The sequence below is a fragment of the Aegilops tauschii genome, chromosome 2 (genome assembly GCF_002575655.3).
Source record: "Aegilops tauschii subsp. strangulata cultivar AL8/78 chromosome 2, Aet v6.0, whole genome shotgun sequence".
Taxonomy (NCBI): Eukaryota; Viridiplantae; Streptophyta; class Magnoliopsida; order Poales; family Poaceae; genus Aegilops; species Aegilops tauschii.
The window spans coordinates 635,156,290-635,178,876 of NC_053036.3; the positions used below are offsets into that span (position 1 = coordinate 635,156,290).

At 47.4% G+C, this 22,587-nt stretch overlaps 2 protein-coding genes across 2 annotated transcripts; one reads left to right on the forward strand and one right to left on the reverse strand.

Moving 5' to 3' along the window:
- Positions 1 to 382: 382 nt before the first annotated feature.
- On the reverse strand, positions 383 to 1,132 carry LOC109756898 (uncharacterized). Its single transcript, XM_040401179.1, has 2 exons — positions 966 to 1,132; positions 383 to 776 (listed from the first exon to the last, which is right to left on the reverse strand). Exons 1-2 carry the CDS (start codon positions 1,130 to 1,132, stop codon positions 383 to 385), a joined length of 561 nt encoding a protein of 186 aa, XP_040257113.1.
- Positions 1,133 to 12,313: 11,181 nt separating this feature from the next.
- LOC109756899 (pyruvate kinase, cytosolic isozyme) lies at positions 12,314 to 16,832 on the forward strand. The gene is made up of 3 exons (XM_020315739.4): positions 12,314 to 12,859; positions 14,317 to 14,778; positions 15,681 to 16,832. The coding sequence occupies exons 1-3, from the start codon at positions 12,590 to 12,592 to the stop codon at positions 16,491 to 16,493; spliced, it is 1,545 nt and encodes a 514-aa protein (XP_020171328.1). The 5' UTR covers positions 12,314 to 12,589; the 3' UTR covers positions 16,494 to 16,832.
- The last annotated feature ends 5,755 nt before the right edge of the window (positions 16,833 to 22,587 follow it).

Here is a 22,587-nt window from a genome sequence, read left to right on the forward strand (position 1 = left end):
GCTTTGCTTTTTCTTATGACCCGAGAGACTGAAGGCTACTCATCCTGTTTCTGATAATTGAGCAAACAAGTTAACATGCATGCATGGGGTAATTTTTATTCAAGTTTAATTTCATCCAAATTTCTCACCAGAAAGGACATATAACAAAACAAAGATGGAAATGACATAACGAATATTAGCCCTAATCACACACGAACAAACACGGGGACACATCAAAACACTACACCAACGGCGACGACACGAAGACGATATATCGAGAGGCCACGCTACACCACACATGCAGACATGCAGCTAGCTGCAGCGTGCCCCTTCCCTTATTCCCTTCACCAAAACAAGCTAAAGATGGATGATCAAGACCGTCGCCGGCGGCGGCGGGAGGCGCCTAGCAGGTGGCGATGCAGGACTTGGAGCACTTGGCGGCGCACTTGGCGTGGGCGGACATGGTGCAGCCCTTGCCGCACAGCAGCCGCTTCTTGTGGCACTCCTCCTTGGTCAGGCAGCTCTTGGCCGACTTCTCCCCCTCCTTGCTGGTGCTGCTGCTCCCCTCCTTGCCGTGCTCGCCGCTCTCCTCCTTCGCATGCTCGCCGCTCCCCGACGACGCCGACGGCACCGTGCCCGGGTCGCCGCCCTGCTGGATCGCCACGCCGCCGCCCGGCTTCATCCCCTCCAACGGCATCGTCGCCGCGTCCTCGCTGTCCTTCTTCTCCTCCGTCCGGACGTACGCCAGCCGCGCGGCGGGCTCCTCCCCCAGCAGGCCCTTGGCCGCCGTGAGGTGGCCCGCCCGCATGCCGCCCTGCGGCTGCTCCTCCGATGGCGTGATTGCCGCTCTCGCCGTGAGGCGCTTGGCGTCCTGCGGCTGCTCCTCCGATGGCGTGATCGCCGCTCTCGCCGTGAGGCGCTTGCCGTCCTGCGGCTGCTCCTCCGATGGCGTGATCGCCGCTCCCGCCGTGAGCTGGTCCGCCCGCTTGCCGTCCTGCGGCTGCTCCTCCGATGGCTTGATCGCCGCTTCCGCCGTGAGCTGGTCCGTCCACTTGCCGCCCTGCGGCTCCTCCTCCAATGGCTTGATCGCCGCGGCCGCCCTGGCGGCGAGCACCAGGAGCAGCAGCACCGCGAGGCCCCCGGAGCGAGACATGGCTGGCTGGCTGCACGGACGCTTCGGTGTCTCGCCGGCTTCGGTCGCTGGAACTGTTGGTACGTGTGCGTGTGCTACCACTCGCAGCTTGCACCTTGGGCTGTGTGAGCTACGAGACGTTGTCGTATTTATAGCGCTGCGGCTAAGCCATGGATGAGGAGGGTGCCGTCGGGGTGGAGCGCGCGGGCGGCGACCATGGCGTGGCGCAACTACCTTCTTCCCCGCGCGCCGGTGCCAAGCGCGAGGCGCGTGCGTGCGTCGTCGTGAGTGGATGCTTGGGCACGGTCAGGCATGCACCAACGATGAATCAACTTGCTGCATGCACAGCCTCAGGAAGGAAGGAAAGCATGAGTCCGTCATGTATGTCTTCCTGTTGACGACGATCGGGCCTAGGCAAGACAAGATGAACAACAAGTCCATAAAAGAGCGAGACGGGCGTTTAGCCCCTGCTGCTGGCCCTTTCATTTTTCCTGTTTTCCTTTAGTTTTTTCGGTTTTCCTATGGTTTTCTATAGAAAAAACGTGATTTTTTTTGTTTTTCAAAAATTTGGGAACATTTTTAAAAAACTTTGAAGAACTTTTTTTAAATATTTTTTATTATTTTGAAATTTCGGTAAAATAATTACTAACATATTTCAGGGCGAACATTTTTCAAATTTCCAAAAAATTGAACAATTTTGTATAAATACGTTTAAACTTTTAAAAATTTCTTTAGACCCATTTTTTTTATTCTGAACTTTTTCAATTTTCTGAAATTTTTAAAAGTCGAACATTATTGTATATTGTTAGAATAAAAAAATAGAAGCCCAAAAGCTGAGTAAAGAAAAAAAGAAAAAAATGAAATAAAACCAGAAGGAGCCTTCTCCTTCCTAAAATTGATAAAACAAACTTAAAAGAGGAATGTTGCAAAACCTGAAAAATGATTAACTTTTTCTCAGACAAAAGATATTATTAGCTGCATGCGCCCTTGCTAAAGTGGGCCGGCCCACCAGAGCATTCACTTTGCTTCGTTTATGTGAAATGCCGGCATTTTGACGCTGAATGTGTCAGATAAAACTCGCCTCCAACGTAGATGTTAATTCTACACCTATATGTTTAGATTGGGAGACTCGGGGGCGACCTAGGGTTCCCTCGCGCCGCGACCTCTCCCTTCCCCTCCTCCTCACCGCTGCCGGAGGCGGTCGCCGGGGCCCCCGCGCGGCTGCCTGTGAGGGCGGCGGCGAGGCCTCTGGCCGCTCCCTTTCGGTGGTGAGGGCCCGGATCTGAGGCCGCGGCCTCGCTGGTGCGGACGGCGCTCCTCCGGCGGCGGCGCCGAGGCTCAACTTCCCCTGCCTCCCCCCTCCCCTGCGCCCGGGTGAAAACCCTAGCCCCGGTGGCTAAGCGGTGGCGGCGCCACAGCGTCGTCACCTTCTTGAAGGCGCCGACTTGGGCAAGGGGATGTTGGGCGTGCATGGCGAGCTTGTCTGGTTCCTGGTGGTGGCCCATTTGATCTACTGCGTCGCAGCTCCGGGCAGGTGTTTCTGTCTCGTGGCTGCGGTGCTCCTCTTCCGGCGGTGTCTTCGATGGGGACCTCGCCCTTCCTTACCTTGTACCTGCCGTGGTGGAGCGGTACTTCATCTCACACATTGATGACGGCGGCGATCGGCGGCATGGCGCTGTGGAGGCTCGGCGTCTGATGTGCGGAGATGGACTCGCGCAGGAGGAGGTAGCTGTCTGGCGTCATGGTGACGTCGATGGCAGAGTGGCCAGACAAGGTAGAAGCCTCAATATAATCTGAAGACGGACCTGTGGAAGATGGATGCGACGACACACGAGTGCGTCTGACCGGATTGTGCCCCAGACCCGGTATGTGGCTCGGCTGGGGCTTCCGGCTTTTGATGTTAGGTTTAGGTGAGTGGTTTGGGTAGTGGCCCAACTAGCATCCCTTCATCATATGGATAGGAGTAGCGGCATATGTTGCCAAGATGGTGGATTCAGGTTTATTGTTTGTAATACTTTGTAAGGTCTTCGAGAATAATCAATAAAGTGGCCGTATGCATTTCCCAGATGCAGAGGCCGGGGGTCATCCTCCATTTCTAAAAAATGATTAGATTGGGCGATCCAGATACTTTCAGGACTCCAACGCTATATCTCATTTGTTTATGGTCCGGATCGGAAATCTGCTCAACTCTGGCTCCAAATCGAGGGGCGGAATATGGGAATCATGATGGTCCGCCTAGCCCACTCTTAGGGCCCGTTCGGGAGATCTCCAGGAGCCAGCTTCCTAGAATGGATACGTGAAGCCAGCCGAACCCTTCTGCTCCGAGAAGTGGGCTTCGCGGAGAAAAAGAGGCCGCAGTGCAATTTTGAGGAGCAGCCGAAGCCCAGCTTCGCTAAAAGGAGAAGTAGAAGTTCCTTGTAATTACATCTCAATGCCATCCTGGAGTACCAGACGAAACGTTTTTCCTCTTCGCTCAAAGCCCAGCTTGGTGGGCCTGACCACAGCCGAAACGTTTTCTCCACTACGCGCTGCCGAACGACCCTGGCTCCCGTGGGAAGCTGGCTAGCGCTGGCTTCTCTGGAAGCTGGCTAGCTTGGGAAGCCAGCGGACTTCCAAACGGGGCCTTAGTCATATCACATCTTCCCACTCCTTCCGGGGAACAGCTTTGTAGACGCAATGTTCCTGCTCCTGCTGCATGTGCTTTCTGCGGCCGACTAGAGAGTATCGAGCATGCCTTGCTCTTCTGCCATTATGCAAGAAATGTGTGGGATGAAGTGAAGAATTTCTTTCATGTCCAGCTGTGCCGTCGTGATTTCAGGTCTCCAAAACAGTGGCTTTTTGATTTTCTTGTCTCGATGCACAGATCGTGAGGCAACTGTGATGGCTGTATCCATTTGGCACATCTGGGATGCTCGAAATTCGGCTCGAAACATTCCTGAAGTTCCTACTCCGCGAAGTACTGCAAGCAAAATTCATGGTTATGTTGACATGATATTCGAGCATATTTACAAACCTGTTCCTGTGAATAGATGTGAGACCATTGCTTCTAGCTCTAATTGGTCTCCACCGCCTCCAGGTACGGTTATGTTTTTTCTTCTGATGCGGCTTTATTTCATAACTTCAACAAGTCTGGGCTGGTGTAGTAGCTCTGGACCATATGGGTCAATGCATCAAGGAGTGTACTGAAGTGTTGTCTGGTTCTCTCACACCCGAGATGGCCGAAGCTTTGGCTCTTCGCAGAACAGTTGACATGGCGCGTGAGGAACACCTTTTCCATGTGATATTTGCCACTGATTGCCTCTCTTTGGTGCAAAGGCTGAAATCCAAAGCCCACGAAGTTTCGTTTGTGCATGTTCGTCGGCAATTTAATGTGTTGGCTCATGTTTTAGCTAGGTCTTGTTTTAACTCTTTTGGTCTTTGTGTTTTCAATTCTGCTCTAGAGTGTATCCACGAGGCTTTGTATGACTTTGTTATTTAGTCAATAAAGGGCCGACGTTCAAAAAAAAAAAACATCTTCCCACTCCTCTCTTTCTCCTCTCGGTTTGGGTGACCCATCACTCAGACAGGTCCATAACCCACAGCTCAAAAATTAGAGATATCGTTGGAGGGCCTCCGCCCAGCTGGCTGTCTACGGGATGTCCGAACATATGTACGGACATTTGAAGATTAACGTTGGACATGCGTTAACAAAGTAACTGCTGATCCGCAAACTGAACACCGCATTCGTCCGCGGACAGGGGGGCTAACCCGTAGACTTGGATGCAGGACTCGATCATCCAAAGCTATCCGCATACATCCATCCCTAATTTTTATTAAACTGCGCATACTCAAATAGCCGCATATATAGTTTCATTTAGCTAAAAAATGTTCAAATGCAACAATAGTTCTATTTCAAATATTACACTCCAACTTTGTTGTCCCCTTTAACCGCCCACATATACTTATTCAGACTTTTTTCAATTGCTCATGAGTTGCTTGATGCCCAATTTATTGATGCATTTGAAACTCATCAAATATGATGTATTTGAACAAACTCATCAAATATGATGTATCTTATTTGAAAGTCATCATCACAAAAAGCACGAATATGCAAAAAAAAATGTAAACTCTTGATTCGAAAGATATAAAAAATGCAAATCAAAAACCAAAAATAAATAAAATGGGATCGATATCCCACACCTCTGCGTGCCACAAATTCCCTCCCACATACCAGTGTGTGTTCCTCTCAAGGACAACGACTGTTGTAAATAAACTCTTAACGCACAGCAGTGTTCGATCTCTCGTATCGATCGGTTTCCCTTCAAAAAAGTGTTGGATCTCTCGTATGGCGGGCGCTACCACACTAGTATATTGTTCCATGGTTTTCTGAAAGACAAGGACCGTGGTGAAACTCCACTGCCCGTGACACGGATGGAGATAGTCAAAGACAGAACCTTTTATTCTCCTTAGAAATTGGGAGGCAAAATTGAATCGCAAGGTTCCTTCCGCCCGATTAAACTTAACCATTCCCTGCGCTTTCCGCAGTGACATGCGCATGGGCTGGTTGACCCGACCCAGGGATGTGCAGCACACTCTTTTTTTTTATAGAACGTCAGCTTTATTAAACACTTTGACAAAGTTACAAAGAGTCTCCCGGATACACTCCGGAGTAGAATGGAAAACAACAACACTAGACAAATTTTTACAAGACTTAGCTAACAGATGAGCGGCTATATTCACTTGCCGACGAACATGCTTGAACACCACAGACACAATGCTCCTTGAAGCAAACTTTATATCATTGGCCACAGTACCAATGGAGGAACGGCCAGAGATACTTGGATTAATCCTAATAACAAGTGACTGGCAATCTGAGGCAAATATCACTTTGGAGAATTGTTCTTCTCGGTCCAGATACACAGCTCTTCGTAAAGCCAAAGCCTCCGCAAGTTCAAGCTCCAATGCCCCATGGATAGGTTCAGTACATGCTACCATACATGCTCCTTCATGGTTCAGGGCCACCACACCAGCCGCTGACATATTAATCTCTGAAAAAATTACAGCATCTGAATTGATGACAATCACACCTGGCGGCGGCGGAGTCCACATAGTGTTGGATGAGGAAGACTCACGCCTGATCACAGGTACATGATTGAAAAGGTGCTGCAATATCAAGTTAGTGTAAGCACGGATTTTCTTCATCGTATGATGAGAATTTGGAATTTCCGGTGAGTGTCGCGCGTCATTACATGCTTCCCAAATATACCAAAAGGACAGAGCCAGTGTTGTGATTTCCTTGTCTGAAGATCTGTCAAGAAATTCAAATAGCCACTGCTTAATATTTCTGAAAGTAGAACGACATAGTTGGATATGTGCCCACTCCTTGATCGCATCCCATACGGCTCTTGCATGCGGACAGAATAGAAATGCATGCTCCACACTCTCCAGACGACCACAGAAACAGCAACACGCAGCACCGGGGATATGTCGTCGTTGTAATTGTGCAGCACACTCTCCGTCAGATGGCCGTCGCCAAGGCGGGGCGAAGCGGCCGGTGCAGGGGTCCAGAACGAGGGGCTGGCGGGCGCATGGATGGACTACTTCCAAAAACCGGTAAAGAAAACTTAAAAGGGAAATGCTTGCAAAATATGGACGCTTTACTACGTAACTTTGCTAAAATGGGACTGGCCCATCAGAGCATTCACTTCGCTTTGTTTTTGCGATACGCCGACACATTGACTTTTAATGGATTCTCGAAAAACAAAATCGACTTTTAATGTGTCAAATAAATTTTTCCTCAAACGTACATGCTTATTTTTACACTTGCATGTTCAAATTGGACGGACCAGACACTTTTAGGACTCCAACGCTATACCTCATTTGTTTACATGGTGTGTATCAGACGTCTGAAACCCTCCACGCTCTGGCTGCAAATCTAGGGGCCAAATATGGGAGTTGATGCTCCATGAGGGCCACTCTTAGTCAGATCACATCTTCCAACTTATGTCTCTCTCCTCTTGATCCGATTGACCCATTGTCACTCAGACCCACAGTTCAAAAATTAGGGGCCTCTATGTAGACCTGGCCATGGGCAGCCCGGCCCGAAAAAGCCCGACCTTGTCCACGGGCTGGGCTCGGGCCAAGATTTTGAGCCCGAAGCCCGGGCCCGCCATATTAGCGCTTTAACGAAGAGGCCCGGCCCGAGGCCCAACGGGCTTTTACACTGGCGAACCGGGCTTGGGCCTGATTTTTAGGCCTGACGCCTGGCCCAAGGGATGGCCAGGTATACCTCCGTGTGGTCGGCTGTTGGTGGACACGTCTGAACATATCCACATACATTTGAGCAGGGTGGAGCTAGCCTCGGACACCCCAGGGCCAGGCTCGGCGCGTGGTGTTTTTACAAGGCTTATTACCTATACAGATTTCAATTTCGGCCTAGGTTTAGCCCATCTCACACTCACAATGCCCTTTCAATTTTCGAACATCTTGCACGCACGCACGATGCACTGATCTAACACGGACGCACCCAGACGAGCAGACGCAACAGCCGAGTTGCCTTGGAGCGCAAATGTCCTCCGCCGTTTGTCGTGCTCGTGCTCGATCCTAGCCACGCTTCTAGCCACCCTCGCACTGCAGTCCCGCTCCGTACTGCTCTCTCGTGCTACTTCCAGTCCGTCGTTGTCTGCCGAGGCTGAGCTTCTGGCCTCCACCGTCCTGCGCGCAAGCAGGCAGCACAACCTTTGTTGAGCCTCAAGCTTCGTACGCTCCGGGACGAGGCCGCCGTGCTCCTGCGGTCTTACCGGCTGCAGCCGAGAACTCAAGTGAACTATTTAAATGATGCTTTTCAGAAATTGCCTGCAAGTGATTGTGTTCTTATCGCGTATGTACCAATGAACGAAAAATGGCGATCGTTGCCCATGTCTTTCTCTTAGCGATATATGAGTCATGTTCACATGAAGCCTGACCGCACCCCCTATAACCAATGACCTGAACCATCAGAACCACAGGCATCCCCTCCCGGAACCACATGAGCAGAAAGAAACCAGACGATTGATGGGCCAGGGAACAACGTGATCATTGAGCACATGCAACATACTGTACACGCCATCCGGCCAGGCCGCAAGGGTCAAAGGTGGGGCGGACATGGGAAAAGACGTCATCCGAGTAGCCGTTGCGGTCAAAAGTCCCGGCAAACATGGCAAACACATGCAGTCCAGCTAGACCACAATGCTCGAAGTACGGTAGACTTGGTAGAATGCACCGTCCGGCGATACCACATCGTTCAAAGACTGGGCTCACACCCCAAAATACGCCCTCAAAGTACAGGCATGCTCAAGAATTCGTTCGATTCATCATTTAACTTGTGGACTAATCCCTATTCGTAGGGACACCGAATAACCGATAAACTGATAAATTAGCCGATTAATTGATCAAATGGATGATTAAATTGTCGATTAGCCTATTAATCCTTTACTCGCCAGCCAACCGAGCAGTTGCCAGTTAACGATTTCCTCAACAATGAGTACGGACGGTCATGACAGAACGCGTCGTCTGGCCAGACCACATCGTTCAAAGACTGGGCTCACATCCCAAAACACGCCCTCCGTCCAAGAGAACACGACGGCAAGAGGTCGTGGAACGACCGGACACCCCATTTAGCATAACAGAAGCAAAAGGAAGACCAATCGAATTGTGTTTGTATCAGTGGCTATATGAAGGATACTTTTTATCATACTTATCGTTGACCCGTTGCGCCCGTGATAGAAAAGCCAACCACAACAAAGAAGGCAAGCAAGCTATATGAGAAACTATATGAGGAATGCATTGAGACAGGGTCCATTCACACTCAAAGGACATCTTCAACCACTTGCATAAGCCTCATGCACATACGCATAATCGCACCAAATAAGCATATAATTAAAACATTAGCATGTGTTACCCAAAAGCCACCAGTTTTTCTTGCCCGACACCAAGACAACATTAGATAGTTAGTCTGGTTTACTCAATCATCTCCTCATACTTGCAATCTTGCTCCGCTATATATGAAAGCGCACTCACGGACTTCTTTGAAGAATCCATGTAGCTCCATCGATCGTTGACTTCCGAATGATGTCGCGGCTGTTTACGCCCATGTAATGCGCCTATAAACATCACCGAAACAATCCGACCCCATCGTGTTCAGCCGATCATCTCACCCGTTCCACATGCGCAGGACCCCGGTCGAACTTGTTGAAAATGTATCATCATGTTTGACGAGATGGTCCCATTACCGCTTGCACTTGCGCCTTTAATTACCAACGCGGCAAGCACCACGAAATGCTAAACGCGTTGAACTTTGTCCCGATGATACGATCTGTGACGACAAACTTGACAAACCGTTTTTTGAGAACATCGTCCAGTTGAGACCTGGACGCCCATAGTAGTAAAGGGCTACCCGTCTTGCCTTCGAATCCAACCCATCAAGGTTAAGTCCTAGACTTGACATCGGTGTTTTCATTTTCTTGGATTTATTTCAGATTTTTGACGAGAGAGGAGACGTTTCCGTTGACTACGAAGGAACATGTGTCTGACTTCGTGATCGACGGCTTAGTGACTCGAAGGTGCTCATAGGGATAGAGTGTGCATGTGCTCATAGGGATGAGCGTATGTGTATATGAACGTCTGTGTTGCACTGTGTGTACGTGTTGTATGCGTGAACACCTGCGTTGCACTATGTCATTAGAAGAAAAAATAAGACAACAACCGTTGTAGTAAACTCTAAAACACGATATATATACTCCCTTAAAAGAAGTGTTGGATCTCGGTTTCCCTGGAAAAATAAGAGTTGGATCTCTCGTATGACGGGCGCTACCTCACTAGTACAGTATATTGTTCCATGGTTTTGTGAAAGACAAGGACCGTTGTAAAACTCTACCGCCCGTGACACGGATGGAGATGGTCAAAGAAAGAACCTTGTTCTCTTTAGAAAAGAAAGAAAGAAATTGCAAGGCAAAATTGAATCGCAAGGTTGCTTCCGCCCGATTAAATAAAGGGAACTATTCCCTGCGCTTTCCGCAGTGACATGCGCATGGGTTGGTTGACCCAAGGGATGGATGTGCAGCACAGCACACTCTCCGTCGGACGCCAGAGCGGCCGGTGCAGGGGTCCAGAACGATGGGCGGGGCCGGCGCATGGACGGACCGGACCCGACCGGTGGAAAGTGGTACCGAGGCTCGGCTTCGGCTCGGGCGGGTCCCCGGTTTTTGACGTGCGTCGCGCCGCTCGCTGGTTTTGGTTTGCCCACCGCCACCGGCACGGCATATGCCATCGCATGGGGACGAATGATCCGTCCTCGAGATCTAGAGCGGACCCCACCGCGCAACGTCGCCGCTAGTGCCCCCGGCCAGGCACATGCTTCCCCACCAGCGCTCCATGGGATGGGGGCTCCTGCTCGCAGTCCCAGTGGTAGTGCCATCACCGGCTTCGCCAACGGCGCTTGTTAATTCGGTTTTCGTTACTATTGTTTTTTATAATATAGTAGCTGTAATGGTATTGTTTCAAATACCAACAACGCGTTTGGCAACATTTGAGAATGGGAGTGGGAGTTTATTGTAGCACATGGGGCGAGTTGTTTTATTCCCAATTCCCTGTTTGACGCATGATAGCGATTATGCGTGAGAATTTGAGGAGAATTTGTATTCCTTGTTTGGTTCACGGGAATTGACAAGGGACTAGACAGTTATGATGAAGGGTTAAGATTGACTCACTAAAATAATCCTCTCCCAACTTTCACCCCACCCCCTGTTAATAATAAAACAATGGGAGTTGGAGTCTCAAGCCCCATGCCTATTCCTTTTTTAAATTTCCAATCCCCCTGAAGTCTCATACCCCTTTAATTCCTATTCCCTGACTCTAATTACCCCCAACCAAACACACAATGTCATATACTCCTTTACATAAATTGAAATACAACTTTAAATCCTTGAGGGTACCAAGCAAAGCTCGTTGCTGCATCTAGGCCTGTCTTAGCGGAGCAAACTTGCTGAAATCCGGGATCTTATGAAAGGAACAGTGGGGAAGTCGTTAATGTAGACCGAAAAACATCCGAGGGTTACCTCCCCTAGGTTCCGCCGACCGAAAACCAAAATATATTCAACTCCGGCCGTAACTGAGATGCAAGTTTTTTGGATGAAATGTAGCAACACTACATTTCATTCATTAAGAAACGAGCCGGCAGACCCATGAAATTACAAGGAAAAGCAAGAAAAAGAAAAAACAACACACAATGGGAAAAACAATGGAGCTACTAGGGTATGAAGAGTAGAGTATCGCTACCATTCTAACACAAAATCTCAACATTACAACCGACACGAAGGAGGACCTCAACTTTCATCTTCATTTGAGCAATCGAGGTAATAGAGCACTACGAGCTTGGCCATTTGGTTGCCACCCGACAAAACCTCTCAAAGTGGGGGGAGGGTGTCAAAAGGGAATGAGGCGATCCAAAGAGGCCCACGGACTCAGTAACCCGACTATAGATGAGAGCATCAGGCTCTTCTATGGAACCGGTCGAATGACGGTACCAACGAGCATGCCTCAGGAACCTGCACCAGAAGTAGGAAGAGTTAGGACCAGTCACCACCATCCTGCCACCGTCACTCCCAACCACAGACTTCATACCGGTCAATGCAACGCGGTTCCAGCGCAAGCCGCGAGCGACACACAACATGCAGGTCGCTCTAAAGCCGTAACGAGCCAAGAACACGCGTTTCCTAGCGCTAGGCAGGTACGAGTAGCATAGGACGACAACCACCGCTTGTCACTTGTCTAGATCGAGGCCCGACTCACATCTGGCCGGGTCTGAGATGGGGCTATCCACTAGCTGACTACCAAGAGCGCACAAATCGAGCATGAACAAACGTCCCGAGCCTTTGGTGTGGGCCCGCCAACGCCGCGGCAGAGGCCGGCGGCGACAACAACAGGGGGGGGGGGGATCTAGAGGACAGTGGCGACTGGGTCTCCTGGGTCGCCGAGGGCAAACGACACGGGAGCCGGATGATCAAGGTACAAGCACTCAAAATTATTTTCCATTCTCCTAAAATCACCTCCCATCAGAAATCCATTGTTTTCCTTTTTCCCCAAGGCGATTTTAAATGCTAGAGAATTTTCCTCTACAAGTAATATACTCTAGAAGTTTGAAAAAAAGTTGTACAACTTCTTCCCCAAGAAGAAGACGTGGAAAACGGCTGAGGCTAACGGGGCGAAGGAAGCACTGGTGGCGGAGAGCGGCCGCGTCCACCTCTCCACTCGGCGGCCAAACCACGTGTCCACAACCACAATCCCGTCTTCCTCCTCCCTCCCTCCGCCTCTTCGCCCACCGAATCGCCCAAATCCCCCCTTCCATTCCTATAAAACATCCATCCATCCGCCCGCGACCAAATCCAAATCTCATCGTCATCCCCCCACACCCCCAACCCAACCCCACCCTCGTCTCCCCCGGATCGGAGGCGCGCGAGCGAGATGGCGAACATCGACATGGCGGCGGTGCTGGCGGACATGGAGCGGGACGCGGCGGCGGACGCGCGCACCCCGCGGACCAAGCTGGTGTGCACGCTCGGCCCGGCCTCCCGCTCCGTGCCCATGCTCGAGAAGCTGCTCCGCGCCGGGATGAACGTCGCGCGCTTCAACTTCTCCCACGGCACCCACGAGTACCACAAGGAGACCCTCGACGCCCTCCGCCAGGCCATGCACAACACCGGCATCCTCTGCGCCGTCATGCTCGACACCAAGGTACTACCATCCCCGACCCCGGCCCCGTCTCGATCTCCCCTCCCCTGCCCCGCCGCTAGTGCGACCTTGGCTCGCCGGATCGGGCCGTTTCGTGGGCTGGCCTCTGTTGGTTTTGGTTCGAGGGTGGAAGGTTTGGACTCCTCCGATCTACTGATCTGTCGATCGGGAGTTCGATTGGGGTGATCTGGAGGCAGCCGCATGTCAGCAGCATGGTCGGATTAGGACTACGGCTTTGGTGGTTTTGACTTTTTAGGCTACATTTACGTACATGTGTGGTTCGTTAGATTGGCCTCAGGGCTCTGCCTTGTCGTCGAAGGTTGGATCTAGGATTGATTGGGCTGGTGGACATTTGCGATGCTGGTGAAATGGAATCAATATATCATGGGATGGCATGTAGCATGACCCGCTATGGCGTGGCCTAAGCGGCGGCATCCACGTTGTGGTGTCGTCGGCCCTGTTGATCTTGCTGCCATCATTAGCGGCATCTGTGTTGTGTTGTGTTGTGTTGTGTTGTGTTGTCGTCGGCCTACAGATCCCGCCGCCGTCATCAGCGGCCGCCGCGCAGCTGATTGCGTAGTGCTGGAGACGGTTGCGTAAGACTTGGCTCTGTATTTATAATACACATCATGTTGGTTAACACAACTTTTGCATATTGTCTGCATGTTGTTCAGTTACTCTGTTCACTAGTGGTTTTACTGTGTGTTTAACTGACCAGGCATTACTTGTAAATATATTTTAAGGATGGTTTAGCGGCTGCTTATTCCAGATCTTGGTGTTACGATATTGCTGGCTCTCATAGGAGCTTTTGTTCATGCACACAAATAGAAGGAAGCGATTGATACACTTACAGAGAGGTTTTATTTGGTAGTAACAAAACTTGCTCCAGTAGTTGTTTATTACTCCCTCCGTCCCATAATATAAGATCATTTTGTAAGCTAAAACAGCTTACAAAACGATCTTATATTGTGAGACAGAGGGAGTGCACAATAATGGCTTAATGTTTCATCTCATTTATATTACTAGTTCTTCATCTTGTGGTGCTTATCTTCACAGATAACATGTTTAAATCTAATGGTTTTATTTCTTATATTCCCTCCGTTCACTATTATTAATTTTTTTTGGATATGTCAATATGGACTACATATGGTCTGAAATGAGTGAAGAAATACACTAAAACGTGTCTACATACATCTGATTTAGAAAAAAGTTAGAACATCTTATAATAGTGAGCGGAGGGAGTACTTCAGTAAGCTCAATGCGACTGGTCCTTGCAATCAGTTGCTGTTATTGCAGTGCTTTTTTTGGTGACCATTTCATATAATATTTTTTTGCAAAAAAGGGAAGACCGTTTCATATGATGTGTAATCTGTAGCCTACATTCTGATTGGGTTCTTGTTAGTAGGTATTTGAGGGCATTATATGATTATCTGTACTGAGTATTTTCTTCATTACTGCAGGGACCTGAGATTCGTACTGGATTTTTGAAGGATGGTAAACCAATCAAACTGACAAAGGGTCAAGAAATCACTGTTTCCACCGACTATGATATCAAGGGCGACACGAACACGATCTCCATGAGTTACAAGAAACTTCCTCAGGATGTGAAGCCTGGGCATGTCATACTATGTGCTGATGGTACCATCTCCTTGGCTGTTCTGTCTTGCGACCCAGCAGCTGGAACTGTCAGATGTAGGTGTGAGAACACTGCAATGCTTGGAGAGAGGAAGAATTGTAATCTGCCAGGAATTGTCGTGGACCTTCCTACCCTGACGGAGAAGGATAAGGAGGACATTTTGGGATGGGGTGTGCCTAATGACATTGACATGATTGCTTTGTCATTTGTCCGCAAAGGATCAGATTTGGTGACCGTCAGACAGCTTCTTGGACAGCATGCAAAGCGCATCAAGTTAATGTCAAAGGTTTGTATTTTATTACTCTCAGTTATTTATCTGTTTTCTTAGTGTTTATTTTTCCTGTCCTTGCTGAACTCTTTGATATTCTCTGTGATGATGAAATGTTTCTTCATGTTAGTTAAGTACCAGAGCAACCATAGATGATGTTTCTTTCTTACATTGAGGTTGAACTGCCTAACTGTTTTGCAGTCAAGCTTTTTGTTAATACTTAATACACACTGGATGAACTCCTTAGCTCTTTCCCTGTGACCTGTTTCACATGTGCTCCTGTTTGTAAAAACCATTGTAGTCTTATCTATGATGTACTCCCTCCGTAAAGAAATATAAGAGCGTTTAGATCACTAGAGTAGTGATCTAAACGTTCTTATATTCTCTAATGATCTAAACGCTCTTATATTTCTTTACAGAGGGACTATTAGGCAAAAATACACAAGTGATTATCTTATTTGTGCTTTCCTTAACGACATGCTTGGTTAAACCTTGGACAATTAGCTGAGCAAATTTTGCCTCTTTTTTAGTTAAGTACCAAGGCAACCATAGATGATGTTTCTTTCTTACATTGAGCTGGAATTCTCAATTCTGGAACCCATGAACTATTTGGCTCTTCCCTGTGGCCTGTTTCACATCTGCTCCTGTTTGTAAAAACATTAGGCAAAAATACACAAATTGTTCTCTTCTTTGTGCTTTCCTTAATGAGCACATCTGGTTAAACCTTGTGCAGTTAGATGAGCGAGTTTTGGCTCTTCTTTTCCTGCATCTCCCCTGATAATGTTTTTTCCTTGTACTTGTGAAATTGTTCAGATTACTAAGCTTTGTTTGACTGCCATGTTGACAAAATCTACCGTGTATATGCCTGTGACCATGTTCGCTATGGCGTTATGTATCTGACTTCTTTCTTGAATCTGTAGGTTGAAAACCAAGAGGGCATTGTAAACTTTGATGACATTCTGAGGGAAACCGATGCCTTTATGGTTGCTAGAGGTGATCTTGGAATGGAGATTCCAGTCGAGAAGATATTCCTTGCACAGAAAATGATGATCTACAAGTGCAACCTTGCTGGGAAGCCTGTGGTCACAGCGACACAGATGCTCGAGTCCATGATCAAGTCCCCCAGGCCAACCCGCGCTGAGGCTACTGATGTTGCAAATGCTGTGCTCGATGGAACTGATTGCGTCATGCTCAGTGGCGAAAGCGCTGCTGGAGCATACCCTGAGGTGGCTGTGAAGATCATGGCGCGCATCTGCGTTGAGGCAGAGTCTTCCCTGGATAACGACGCCGTCTTCAAGGAGATGATCAAGGCTGCGCCCCTCCCGATGAGCCCGCTGGAGTCCCTCGCGTCCTCCGCCGTGCGGACCGCCAACAAGGCCAGGGCTACTCTGATCGTCGTCCTGACCCGTGGCGGCACCACGGCGAAGCTGGTCGCCAAGTACCGCCCCAGGGTCCCGATCCTGTCCGTGGTCGTCCCTGTGCTGACGACCGACTCGTTCGACTGGACCGTCAGCTCTGAGGGCCCCGCCAGGCACAGCCTGATCTACAGAGGCCTGATCCCGCTTCTCGCTGAGGGCTCCGCCAAGGCCACCGACTCGGAGTCGACGGAGGAGATCCTCCAGGCCGCGCTCAAGTCGGCCGTGAAGAAGCAGCTTTGCAAGGCCGGCGACGCCGTCGTCGTCCTGCACCGTATCGGCATGGCCTCCGTCATCAAGATCTGCACCGTCAAGTGATCGGCACGGTGACCCGAGCGCCGCCCTGGTCCTTGCTGCCGTGGCGAAACCTGGGTCCCTTGTTCCTCTCTGGTCTTCTCACCTTACCGTCAGTATTGCAGTTTGTTGCATAGATCCGATCCGCGCTGGTAAATTAGGAGGGAGAGGACTCCGTTATATAGAGCTCTTTTATTTCCTGTAGTATGGTGTTTGGCAGGTGTCATTCCTGCGCAAATTTTTCTCTAATTATTAGTTGCTGCTGCTGCTTGTTGTACTCTGAACTCTGAAGTACTGGTTTGGTAGTGATGTCGATACATGTGGTGATAATAAGATTTTGGCATCGTCGAGTCGGAAGCTCAAGGACAATGCGTATCTCCATTGCGGTTTCTCAAAGGAAGAATTATTTGTTGTGAGGATGCTATCTTTCATAATCATCAGAGGTAATTTGATTTCTCCAGGGAAATTTGATTGGGAACTGATGATGCAGTCTCACAACAGATAGGACGAGCCACTCAACCATGCCAGGAAACCAAACAACAACGACCCTGAGTACCACGGAGCGGAGCGGAGCGGAGCAGAGCAGTGCTAAAAACAGAGGAGACCAACGGAGCAGAGCAGAACAAAAAACAACCCGGTGCTGAATGTCTGTCACTATGTGGTAAATGTATACTGTACTCCCTCTGTTCCATAACTATTATCGTGGTTTCAGCCAATAATTACGGAACGGAGGGCAAATTGTTATTTTCAGAAATTGTTTCTAGTATCTGAGAACTGCGCACGGATTTTATGTGAACACGTAGAAAGGACTGAATGGAATTGAAAGGGAGAGCAGAGCTGATCACTGGTGTCTAAAAACACTATTTTATTATGAGACGGAGGGAGTATGATTCTAGACTGATTTCTGAATTCTCGTCTGTCACCAAACTTTTAGCTTGCCACGACTAGGTACAACTCAAGATACCAACCATCGACCGACCAACTCTACAGTATGCTAACTTCTGAGTAACTTTCAAAGTGTATTTGGATGTGTTCAGTTATGGCCTGAAACACGATGTTAGGAGATAAATTATCACATTAGCCACTCAGGTTCATAACAAGGTTGGAACTTCACATGCGTGGTGGCTGAGACTTCAAAAAATTTAAAGTGGTTGAAACTGACACAAAGTGATTGAAACAAATTTGAATGAGAAAATTGGAACCTTAAAAAAAAAACAGGTACATGTGTTTTGGTAATTTGGATGGGGTATACAAACACGTGCGTTCCGGCCTGACTACAAAAAGGGACCAAATGAGTCGGATGGCTTCGAAAGTTTCTTATGTGCCACGTGTGTCTAGCTAGCACTGAGTTAGATAGTACGTCCATTTCAGCGATAATTAATATGGGACCGAGGGAGTAGATGACACCGCCCGGCGGTGAGATATCGATCGGCCGAGATATATGCTCAGTCAAGTCGTTGCTCTCAAACCACGTACCGTCGGAGGTCGGACGTGCGCAAGCAGTAGTACTAGACTAGATGGAAAGTGCGGCTTGTCGCACCCCGCACCCCTGCGGGGTGTGGTCATACGCAACCCGGCAACCATCCAACACAGTAGGTCACACTTCAAATTTGATAGATTGACATGATGAAAGGGAAAAGTGTGCAGGTTTACAACAGTATACCAAAAACAAAGAAGAATTGCAGCATACAATAACTTATTTACAATGCAGTGACATTATATCCAACTTGATAGAACACTATTCATATTCGATTCAAGTTGTTACACGATGGCATCACCCACCAGTCCACTACTGGTTATGCAATATATATTCGAGAGACTGAAGGAAATATAGACCACTGATTCCATCATTTGAATTTTTCAAAGAAAGATATAGGAGGAACTAACCACTAATAACAATAATGGTTTCGTTAATTACATCACTTTGAGCATGTCATAGAAAATGTCACATGATATACCAAAAGCAAGTCCTCAAAGTAGCCTAAGAGAACCGATATATATATAGTTCTTCTATGACATACGGTGAAAGTAGTGTATTGGATAGCTCTGTAAGATCTTGCTCGTCGAGGCGTTGTCCGAAAGAACTGTTGATACAATTCTAAAGAGATGGAAGTGAACCTAGGATGGAAACAAATAAAATTTTGCGACCCAAAAAAGCATATTCACAAGCATGGCACAAAAGGCAATACATTACTAAACAATTGTCTTCCTAGGTTTGATGGAGGTATTGCTGGCAGGAAATCTTAGAACACTAGGAAGCAAACCATAAAAATAAATATGTGTAGCAGACACAATATTAGGTATGGTAGCTAGGTACACAAATCCATGACCTCCTAATCATCTTTACACAAGTTCTCCCCACCTCCCTCTCTACTTCCTATTCTTCATGTTGGATCTCACCGGGGTGGCACACCAGTCAGCACCACGAAGGGGTCAAACACAACCAGGCCATGAAGTACTCAGCAAGAAGAAAGGAACAAAAAACTTTTAAGCAGGAGGAGATTTAAAATGGAGCAGCAAAGGATAACTAAACGGGAGAAGATTGTTATCAACCAGATGTCCCCTGCATTGAGGTGAATGCTTGCTCCAGCAGTCGCCATGGTGTGAACCTTCAGAAATGCTCATAGTACTCCAAACTCCTATAGAATCATTCACAAATTTTGTCTTCAGCATAAGAATGGAGGTGCATGTACAATAACTCACAGGACAGATGACCACAAAGGAAAACATAAGGAAATTCAAGACATAAATCAATCGACCAGAACCTTGACTTCCAGAACATAATGAAATTCATGATGCCACAAAACCAGTTTTAAGCCAAAATCCTACATGAAAAATAGATAGGTGGCTTTCCACAAGAAACATGAATCGTCAGTTTAGGACACCCTTACCATGTGAGCATGTTGCAAATTATCTAACAGAGGTTATAATGGGCCAGTGGAAAAGAAATTGCCCAAAAAAATAGAACAGTAGAGACAGTTGTCATATTTGCCTTATCCATGATGCCACAAAACCAATTTTAAGCCCGAGCATATAAAAATAAGTACTGGCAAGGCAGGTGAGAACCTCGCCATGGCAAAGCTATACCGACTTCTTCTGCTTCATGGCGATGAACTAATGATCATGACCTCCACAATCGTCACGGCTCCGCCTCAACAATCTCTCCTTGTTCTGCACAATGTGGCACCTGGCATCAAAGAAAAAAAATCAGAACCATATTTGGAAAGGAGACCTAATATAAACCAAGTCTGCAGTCATTTTGTCTTGTATATAAATAAACATTGTACATGCAGATGAGTAGTGCTACTGCCCCAAGAAGTACATGTAACAGGACAACCATAGCTCACATAACTAACAGAAGTGCATATCCAAAAAGATAGGGAGCAAGGTATATTTCTAATCATATGATAACCGAAATGTACAACTTTCTCTCCCACATTCAACAAAATAAAAATATGCGGCAGCAACTAAAACAACAACTTTGTAGTCAGCTGGAGAAACATTAAGAGGGACATCCAAAATCAAATTGTGAGGATGAACGGCTATTTTAGTCTACAAATCTACAATATATGAATTTATGATTTGCTCTTCATAAAAAACCTTAGTATTTACACCAACTGATCAAAGCCACTTAATCAAGCGAACGGAGGTTGTGATGTCCTGGTTCAGGGGAGGAAAATAAGAAAAGAATCCCAACAAAAAATGTGATCATGTAATCAAGCGAACAGAGGTTGTGATGTACATGAACCTTTATTATTAGACTTCTACAGTTCTACTTACCTAAGTATATCTAATTACTGATAAACCCTAGCTTAGGATTTAGGTAGTGTAAACATTACTAACAAGCAAAATCACTCAAGAGATAGCTGGAAAATATTTGGTGACTTTTTGGTTTACACAAAACCATCTAGCAGGCAACAAAGGGATCTAAATATAGTCCATGCTTCTTAAGCCAAAAAATGGTATACATATGTACTTGCAAGATAACATGTCCGTTCCTATAAATTCAAACGCCTATGTGAGTTATTGATAGATTAATGGGAGGAGGGGTAGTCAGAGAGAGAGACAAAATGGAGGACGTACGTACGCGGTCGTGGGCTCCATGCAACAGCGGTCAGTACAATGGATGGCAGTGTGGGGAAGCCCTGTCTCACCAGGGTCGGTCCATACATATTCGGGGCATGGGGCAAGACGATAAAATGGGGCACTTGTGGACAAATAAAAATTCAGAATATATTGTAATTTTAAAGCAATTCAGTACATAGCATATGATGGTCTTTGAACTAAAAAATACATGCCACAAATTATTTATTTGTAACGGTCCAAAGAACTACATCATAATAGTATGGAAAAGATTATAGTTCTACAAAAGATCGATCTTCTAAGTGCCACAAAGAGACCATCATCTCGCTCTTCTAAGTATGAAAACCTTGTCGATGTCTCTAACAAACTCGAAAATCTCCATAGCACGCAATGGCACATCAGATTCTGGTAAAGTCATTTGCCGTGCTCGTAATTTCAAGAAGAGATCATCTAATTTAGCATAACTGTCCGAAAACATTTCTACAAATTTAGCACAACATTTGCGTAATTTAATATCATTCAATAACTTCAAGTCTTTTGAGCCAAGTAAGAAGCCAAATATACTTCCGAACACTTTAAGTTCTTCGAAGAACTACTGGTTCTAAAAAAAGTTGTCAATTGAACTTTTCTGAGATCATAACCAGTTCATCTCTCTAGTTTTTTCACTTCCTTTTCTCACTGATAAACATTTTCTAGAAGACATGTCACCAAATAATTACAGAAAAACAATCAATACAGGGAACAAAAGCAACTGAATATGGTCATATGGCTTGATGTCGAATTGTCGATGTAGCTTCCCAAATCTGCAAGGCTGCAACACTCATTCCCCGTGCCCCCCTTCTCATCCCTGGATCCAATGAAGCTTTGAAGAATAGGCCAACCGAAGAGTAGGAACTAGGAAGAGAAGATATGGAGATGTCATATGGAGCAATCGGAGGCGGAGAGCCGGGCTATTTAACAGCGAATCAAAAGAGAGACGTACCATCTCTGATGCGGTGATGCCTCAAACGTCTACTTGGTGGGGAGAGATGATTGGGGAAGGGAATAGCACTGTTGGTGTCCATTAATGGATGCACGGGAGCGGAGCCTCGAATCTGGAAGTGCATGGGAGCGGCGGCGTTGTTCTCGGGTGGAGGATTTGTGGGAGGAGCCGAGGAGGCTAGAGACATACAGTAGCGCAGCGAAGCGATCGACTCCTTCATTTCTTTTCCTACATATACTAGCTATACTAGTATACTACTCCCTGGGTCAGGGCCCCTACCTCCCAGGGGCCCAGGGCGGTCGCCCCGTTGCCCCGGCCTATGGGCCGGCCCTGTGTCTCACTATTGAGAGATGGCTGCCTGCCTGCATTGCATTGCATTGCAACACAACAAGATTGATGATGCAGCAAGCCAGCAACCAACAAGAAACATGCGTTGCATGCTGGTATCTGGAATTATTTCTCCAGTATTTTCCTTCTGCCTCTGCGTGGAACCCAGGACCATTTCTCTTGTATAATGCCGTGCAAGGCCGGCTTTCTCCGGGAGGGGCTGGAAGAACCGTCTTCCGGAAATCTAAACAATGTCGCGGTTTTTTGGCTACCATGCTTAAACGAATTTTAAATTCAAAAAGCCATCACCAAAATATATAAGCATTTAACTCATTGTATGACGAACTACCTGTTGCTGCTCCAGTGGTCAGCACGCTTGGTAAGGACGACCAGGACTGTCCTTTGTAATTGTTCATACCTCACTCAGAATGGAGCACAAGATGTTCCTACCTTGCTTAGTCTGAAGTTAAATTTAACGAAATAAGTGTATATCCAGCCCTTACCTTTCACGAGACGATAGCATAACCCCCCCTCCCCCCCTCAACTTAAAAAACTAGACGAATAATCCCCTAAGAACATGAAAGTGGTTTCGCTAATGTGAGACGCTAACCAGGACTGCATTTTGACTTATACTCCCGCATCATTAAGGAACCCACAAAGCCAGCGTCTTCACCATTCTCCTGTTGGGGAACGTAGTAATTTTAAAAAATTTCCTACGCATACGCA

Coding starts and splice junctions, on each gene's coding strand:
- LOC109756898 (XM_040401179.1), bottom strand. CDS start 1,132: ATGTCTCGCTCCGGGGGCCTCGCGGTGCTGCTGCTCCTGGTGCTCGCC. Junction 777..965: donor GAGCAGCCGCAGGACGGCAA/GCGGGCGGACCA, acceptor CATGCGGGCGGG/CCACCTCACGGCGGCCAAGG.
- LOC109756899 (XM_020315739.4), top strand. CDS start 12,590: ATGGCGAACATCGACATGGCGGCGGTGCTGGCGGACATGGAGCGGGAC. Junction 12,860..14,316: donor CCGTCATGCTCGACACCAAG/GTACTACCATCC, acceptor TCATTACTGCAG/GGACCTGAGATTCGTACTGG. Junction 14,779..15,680: donor GCATCAAGTTAATGTCAAAG/GTTTGTATTTTA, acceptor TTGAATCTGTAG/GTTGAAAACCAAGAGGGCAT.